Raw genomic sequence first — 7,188 nt, forward strand, 5'->3', positions numbered from 1 at the left:
GGGGTTTTTTTTTGAAAAAGTTTTGTTTTTTAATTAATTATTATTATTATTAATTATTAAGTACTTTTAATGGTTCTTCAGTTGTTTATTTTGATTAGCAAGTATAGGGCATGGCATGGTTGGATCTTCAGAAATTTTCACTGATGCTGCCACCGCGTCACATTGCTTGGGCGGATCTTTGAAAAACCTAGCAATTTTGTGGCGCTCTTTACCGTTATATAACCCATACACATGAGCTAATCCAAAGTATGCACCAACAGTAACGACTCCAATCACCGGAACCATGATAGCAAAGCCTCCCAGGCATGCAAAGAACATCATAGAGACAATGGTGAGAAGAGTGCCTGGAACAAGCGGAGAAGTCTGGTAAAAAATCATCCTCAGCCCGAGCCTGAGCTTCTTCTTACCTTCTAGCACCAATAGACCCGTGAAAGTCATCACCATGGTCGCGATTCCAAAACCGAAAATGATAAGGAATGGTAGAAGGAATACCAAGCTAGCTGCCAACAAACAGATGGCAATGTGGGGATTGTGGGCGCACCATACCGCTGCGGTTTCGAACAGCTCGCTTCCACTTAGCTCGGACATGAAAAAATGCCGAGCTCGCAGCCCTGAAAGTACCAAAAGAGGGGAAATCAGAGTCCACATATTGGACTGGATATAGTCAACGACTTACATGACTTTTGCAGGGTGTGAAGTAGGAGTTCATGGAACTGATCCGGACTGGGGGCCTGCAGATTGGTCTGGGCATTATTTGGCGGGTCGCTGGGGTTCGTCGCTGGTTTTTGTGAATTCGAACCTCTGGCTTCCTTCTTTGCCTTATTTGAATGAGCCTATAAAAACATTCGTATGTGCATATGTATGACTGTGCTTGGAAATAAAGTCATTAGGCGCAGCGGAGGCTGAAATTAAGCCATCAACATGAACTTTGGCTCCGGCTGCCCATCTCATACCATTTTGTTTGGCTCCAGCTCCAGTCGGGCGACGTGGATGATATTTTACTGTATCGACCCCAGCTAGGCTATACTTATAAATAAATAACAGATTTTATCCCACATTTACAACTTCGCTAATATTTGGAACTGAACTGTATTTTATACATGTATGTATGTTCTATTTTATTGCAAAAAATAAAGCGCAGAACGTAAACATTGAGTAGGCAGGGCTGCCAACTGGCTTTCAAACCCGCTTCCTTAGTGCTGACACACTACTGCACTGCGGTTTGCATTTAAAATTTTTTGTTTTTAGTTTAGTGTAGCAAAAAGCGCAGTCCATTGAATGTAGGACGCTCGGTGATGCGCTCCGCCATCAGGTTTTCGCCATGGATCGTCATGCTGCAGCGCATTTTTGGGGCATGCAGGAAATTTAGTTCTAGGGCGCATTTTTGACCCTGCACTGGCAGCCAGCCGTACATCTGCGATTCCAGCAGAGGAGTCCCCAAGCCCAGCTGCCTCTGCCGCTCCAGCTGTCTCTCCGGTTGGGTGTAGCGCAGAAAGCGCAGGGGTTTCGCCGGCTTCCGCTGCTCGTACTCGGCGTAGAATTTACGAGTCAGCATATACTCTAGGGATGAGGAGCAGGTGGAACAAATGAGGAGATCAAAACGTCTGTCAAGGCACCTTTGCTAACCGGTACGAAGGCATTATAGAGGCGTATATGCCTGTTGGACTTTCTGATCAACTCCTGTTCAAAGTCGTACGGAAATGGACGCGGATCGCCCTCATGGTGGTCCTGTTCCTGCCCACCCTCGCCATCCTCGTCGTTCTCCAATGCCACGCCGGTGGACCTCATCCTGATTGTCTCTCAATTCTCTCACCGAAATCGTACTCGAAGTCAAACCGTCACCGTCTGCACCCCGGCGCGTGCTTCCTCTGTTTGACTTGCTCGTCGGTCTTACTTTACTCAATGCAAAAACACGTCTATCAGTTCTCTCGGCCGTCTGTCTTTATGTTCATTTTACTTTCATTTACAAAAATTGCACTCATTATACTTTCGCCATTGTAGCTGTTGTTGTCGGTTGTCGGATGTATGGCAGGCAATTTTTCCAATCCTACACACGCATCCTCACGTCCCCCTCAATACAATCTCAGCCATGCCATCCCCCTCCACGACACACAACGCACACAGAAATGGAGCCGTGCCGAGCCTAGAGCCTCAAGCAGTTGTGGCAGGAAGGATGGGTGGGTGTGCGACTGTGACCCACAATCACAGTTCCGTCGACGTCATACGCCATTACTGGGGGGCCTGGGCCTGCCAACCATAGCATACTAGTTTCGTTATACTTTTCCACTGCCAGCATTCCATTCCGCATACCCACACCCATTTCCATTCCATTCAACAACTTTCATTTCACTTCGTTTCAACTTCGTTTCCAGTTCATTTCATGTCATGGGCGTAATTTGGTACAAGCCATACCGAACCCGAATCCTTGAAGTAAACACAAATTTCCGAAAATAAACCCATTGAAATGATTGCCATTGCGTGTTTAAACAATCGCAGGCGCAGCTTTAGCCGGCAACAGCGCAACCTTTGCCCCATGGGTCTGTTGCGCAACCGACTACACTACTCCTTTCCTTTTCTTATCTTGGGGGCCGGGGCCTCTTGAATGTCGCCAATATTAGATAATCGAATCTAATTGAATGCATAAATGTAGGTATAAATCAATTTAATTACAATCAGTCAACAATAGTCAAGACAAACAGTCAACACGCATATACGTTTCCCAAATATGTACATCTGTCATTTACTTGTATAAATTTATGGAAGGTATGTAAGTATTTACAAACCTTGTTTTTTTGGTGCTTAACAGAAAGATAAACAGAAAAAAACATGAAAATGAGAAGTATTCATTATAATAAATGAATTGCCAAAAAAATAAAGCAGAAAGAGCATCCATCCATCCTCATCCGCTTCACTATTCTCTTTTATTACCGAATAGATTCAGCACAAATAATTTATTTAAAAGGAACATCATGAAATGTACAAAACTTATTCTTCACCTAAAAGTTCTCAAATAAAAACTACGAGCATAACACGCAAATACTTATGTACATAGTATGTACTACATACCTATGTATGTACTTTAGCGGTCGACAAGGCCCTGTCGCAAAAGCACTGCAAGTGCTCACTGATTTACAGACGTAGTACATATAAGTACTACTCCATTATAACTATTGAAATAACTATTACTGCAATCCCATTCCATTCTAGTTTAAAGTCAACATACCAAACGTTCCTATTTATAGTAAAAACGAACCACTTCCACGTAAAGTGCACCAATATCAATTTGAAAAATAGTATATGTACCTAAATATGCAAAATTATTCAAAATGGTAAATAACTAAGCAAAGTTCGCAGAAATTTCCATATGTACACATTCCAAATGCAACATTTACCAACGATCCTTAGAACTTGGAGCTCAAAGCATTCAAATGCTTCTCTCGAACAATTTAGTCCGAGTTTAGTTAGAGTTTGAATCCTTCAAAATAGAGCCCTATGATCAAGGACCAATTAATTAACCTAATAATGAAAACTAAACAAGAATTGAGGAGTTTGTCTATGCAGACAGCATATCCAATAGATATGCGTTGAGTTGATAACATAACTATTCAGATGTGAATGCCCCCTAACTACACAATATGTGAAAACACATCTACAGATCAGTCGAGTTTAGATGGCGGCTCCTTACTACGTCATGGGGTAGAACTCTCGGTACGCAAACTGCTCGATGAACTCGGGTCGCTGACAGGTGAAAAGCTCACTGTGGGGGCTCTCATTGTGGGAGTGCTTTTCTAGCGCCGTGCGGGTCTTCTCCTGCAGCAACCCCTCGTCGAACTTTACCCGTTGCACAGTGGTCTTACGCAGAATGGTCTGCACAAACTGTGACCACACCGATCCCTCTTCAGACTCCTCATCAGACTCCTCCGATTCCTTGTGCTGCTTCAGCTCCGGCTGCAGAGCCTTTGCCCTGTCTTCAACGTTGGCAACAGGCGCTGACGAAGCCTCCATTGGGACAACAGATGGCTGAGCTGTTGGTGTCGCGAGAGCTACGGCCTTCTCCTTGCTCGGCGTCAATTTCAGCATGAGGGTCTGCAGGCGGTCTACCGTCTCGGACATCCGCTTCCGGAAAGCAACGAGGCGGCGCGTGTACTTGAATAGCTCCCGCTGCTCAGGTGGCTTTAGTTGGACGACCTTCAGGGTGCCCAGCTCGACAGGATCGAGCAGCAGGGTGAAGTGGGGCGTCGCCTCTTTGGTACCCATGAGGTAGATGCGATGGACAAAAGCCTGCATGGCGGTGGTGTTCATCATGGCTATTTCGTAGCCGATGCAGGCCTTGAGTACAGTTTGGTCGATATCGTCCACTTTCGGAGCTTGCGTAGTTGAGTTCGCATGCCACCGCATGGAGTCCAAGGCGGACAAGGCGGCAATGTTCAACTGAGAGTGCTGAGGAGGATCCTGCTGTCTATCAAGACTGTCTAGGACCTCGGCCAGATGGCTGCGCATCAGCTCGCCGTCGGTTTGGAAGCTAAGCAGTTGCAGGTGCTGAATGAGCACGATGTTGGCCGCGTACTGCTGCTCCAGATCGTACAGCTCCCACAGAGAGCGCATGCGCTCTTCGTACTCTTTCTGAGCACCCGCTCCGAGGAAGTTGCTGATGTTGCCGTCGTACAGCTGCAGGCCCCGGATGAAGGCCACATCCATCGTAAACTTGCCCATGAAGGCCAGCACATAGTTGAGGGCGTCCGTGGCGTTAGCAAAGCTCTCTCGACGTCTAGAAAAGAACTCATCTAGATCGCTGACGGTCAGCTGGTTTCGCAGCACCTTGTGGTTGTTCTGCAACAGGCTTTGGTTGAGTTCACGCTCCTCTTGTATGCGCTCGAAGTTGCTCACCAGCACATCCCCCACCGGTTGTGCAAATTCGTCGAAAACTTCGATGTCTACGGCCATTGTGGTGAAGTGTTTGCCCTTTTCTTGGTTCCTGGGGTTCGGCTCCTCATCATAGTTGGGAAAGTCATCAGACTCCGACTGGCACTGAGGCACCCAGTGATCTTGTTCGGCCATCTGGTGTTCGCGACTGCGCTTGAAGATCGCATTGGCGCTAAACCGCTGCAGGTCCAGGGAGCCGAATATATCCTCATTATGGTCGTGGCAGCAATGCAGGGCCGACATGTCCATGGGGTGCGCCTCCGTGTTGAAAATGTATGCACCCGCCTGCACCACGCACACGTTCTGCCCCGTTTCCAGCAGCTCACCCTGGGCCCCGTCGCTGTGCAGAAAGTTGTCACCGTCAAAGAGTAAATACAGGTACTTGCTCGTCTCAGCCAGAAAGAAGGACTCCATCCGATTCTCCTTTTCATGCGTCAGCACATTGCGAATCTGGAAAAGGAACAAAAATAATCTATCAATGATCAGGAAGAATCAGCAACGAGTTGCCGATGCTTACCGTGGCATACCCACACTTGGTCTTGGCACTGAACTCTAGCGACTCCAGCACCCGCTCGCCAAGCTCGAGCAGGTACTCGTTCTTGGTGGATCGGTACAGATACATTGCCGACTCGATTAGCTCCGGTCGGAGGGGGTAGACCTCGCGATCAGGGGACGCCTCGCCGGCGGCAATGTTGTAGAACTCGGGTAAAAATCCGTACTTCTTCCACACGCTAATGTAGCGCACGATGGTGCGCATAGCCGGCTCCGTGTCGCCGATGATGCTGAGGATTCCAGGCCAGAATGCCTCCAGCGACTGGAAGACTGGCAGAGTGACGTGGCCCTTGTTCATTCCCACCCACACATACCAGTCCTCCTTACGCATGTACTTGTCGATGGCGGCACGCGCCTCGTGGAAGAGCTCGAGAAGCTCAGGCCGGTTAAGCAATATGGCGGCCTTTACTAAATACTCGAATAGGGAGTCGACGCCTGCGCCAATTCCAGAGTCGAGGGCTGTCCAGCGGCCGCTCTGCACGTCAATGTGATTGCCGAAGAGCCCGATGGGTGATCGGTGCTCCCAGAGGGCGTACACGGCCTGCAGCGCCACTTCCTCATAGATTTTGTTGCCGGTTAGGCGACTCAGCGTACCGAACTCGATGAGAAAGGTACCCACACCGGCCGTGCAAGTCACCGGAGTCTCGCCCTTGGGAACACCGTAACGGAGATTCACCGTGCCGTAGGGCATGCCCGTGTTGGTGTCAAAGGCCGGCAGCAGGCGTCGGGCAACGTCCTCGGCCATGCGTAGCAGCGGACCCTGGCAGGGCCAGCCCGGCTCCAGCACAACGCCGGCGCGGCGCGACAGCAGATGAGCGGACAACAGGCCTCCCACGATACGGATGTTCGTCTCGAAGACGGATACGTTGATGTCCCGGTCGAAGTTCATCTTTTTTGTGAGCAGAGTGAAGACGCGCTGAAACTCGGTGAAGTTGCCCATAGTGGCCAGTGTATCCAGGGCATCGATTAGCGTAAGCGAATAGCTGCCCCATGTGTCATGGCCGTCGCAGGTAAGTGGGCGTAGCTCGTCATAGTTCGAGGCGTGCGTCAGATAGCCGTCGTAAGCGTGCTGGAACATCCGCCGAACATCCTCTCTGGGGGAGTGGCAGAGTATATGAGGGTATAGTGTTGAACGGTTTTTGTCCATACTAACTTATCAATTACTCACCGCAGCTCCAACATGCGCGCCCGTGTGTAGTGCTTCTGTGAGATTCCCTGCGCAACCAGACCGAGTAACACCCACAGATGGCAAATCACGTACAGGTTATTGGAGATTTTTTGCATATTTCACCAGGCTGCTGCATTAATCGGTCAGTCAATTAATTTTTGCGCTAAACCAATTATGAGCATTCTCAATTTGCCATAGACCAAGCTATAAGGCAGCCGTGTGATGTGGATGCCGCTGTGTCTGCGTTGTGGCAAAACAAAAACAATGAATAATTTCTTCGTCATACTTCGTCAAATACTCTTTCGATTATGTATGCACTCATACATGATGCATTTACAAATGTACAACCGCTGTAGCCATTTTTCGCTCTAAATTTTATTAATATATGACCACAGCTTACAAGAAAATGCGCTTATGTTATCCAGGAAATATATACCTTTTATATTTCAGCAGAGCGATGACAAACTTTACCAACAAAAAGATATGGTGTTAACAAGGGTATTCACAGCTGTTGATTCTCTAAAACTATCGGCAGGTCGACCTCT

The 7,188-nt window shown here is 48.2% G+C and overlaps 3 protein-coding genes across 4 annotated transcripts; all 3 read right to left on the reverse strand.

The window, feature by feature from the left end:
- Positions 1–40: 40 nt before the first annotated feature.
- Positions 41–1,154, reverse strand: LOC111072313. The gene is made up of 4 exons (XM_022364082.2): positions 954–1,154; positions 677–833; positions 408–611; positions 41–344 (listed from the first exon to the last, which is right to left on the reverse strand). The coding sequence occupies exons 1-4, from the start codon at positions 954–956 to the stop codon at positions 67–69; spliced, it is 642 nt and encodes a 213-aa protein (XP_022219774.1). The 5' UTR covers positions 957–1,154; the 3' UTR covers positions 41–66.
- Positions 1,155–1,243: 89 nt separating this feature from the next.
- LOC111072315 lies at positions 1,244–2,285 on the reverse strand. Of its 2 annotated transcripts, none has more exons than XM_022364085.2 (2): positions 1,617–2,283; positions 1,244–1,560 (listed from the first exon to the last, which is right to left on the reverse strand). In XM_022364085.2, the coding sequence occupies exons 1-2, from the start codon at positions 1,786–1,788 to the stop codon at positions 1,250–1,252; spliced, it is 483 nt and encodes a 160-aa protein (XP_022219777.1). In that variant the 5' UTR covers positions 1,789–2,283; the 3' UTR covers positions 1,244–1,249. The 2 variants fall into 2 exon arrangements, with proteins under 2 accessions (XP_022219777.1, XP_022219778.1); XM_022364086.2 differs by having other exon boundaries at positions 1,472–1,560; positions 1,627–2,285.
- A 649-nt stretch (positions 2,286–2,934) lies between these two features.
- Positions 2,935–7,179, reverse strand: LOC111072310 (ER degradation-enhancing alpha-mannosidase-like protein 2). Its single transcript, XM_022364078.2, has 4 exons — positions 7,080–7,179; positions 6,644–6,883; positions 5,441–6,569; positions 2,935–5,373 (listed from the first exon to the last, which is right to left on the reverse strand). Exons 2-4 carry the CDS (start codon positions 6,757–6,759, stop codon positions 3,685–3,687), a joined length of 2,934 nt encoding a protein of 977 aa, XP_022219770.1. The 5' UTR covers positions 6,760–6,883; positions 7,080–7,179; the 3' UTR covers positions 2,935–3,684.
- Positions 7,180–7,188: the final 9 nt, after the last annotated feature.

This window comes from Drosophila obscura, unplaced genomic scaffold (genome assembly GCF_018151105.1).
Source record: "Drosophila obscura isolate BZ-5 IFL unplaced genomic scaffold, ASM1815110v1 contig_75, whole genome shotgun sequence".
Lineage (NCBI taxonomy): Eukaryota > Metazoa > Arthropoda > Insecta > Diptera > Drosophilidae > Drosophila > Drosophila obscura.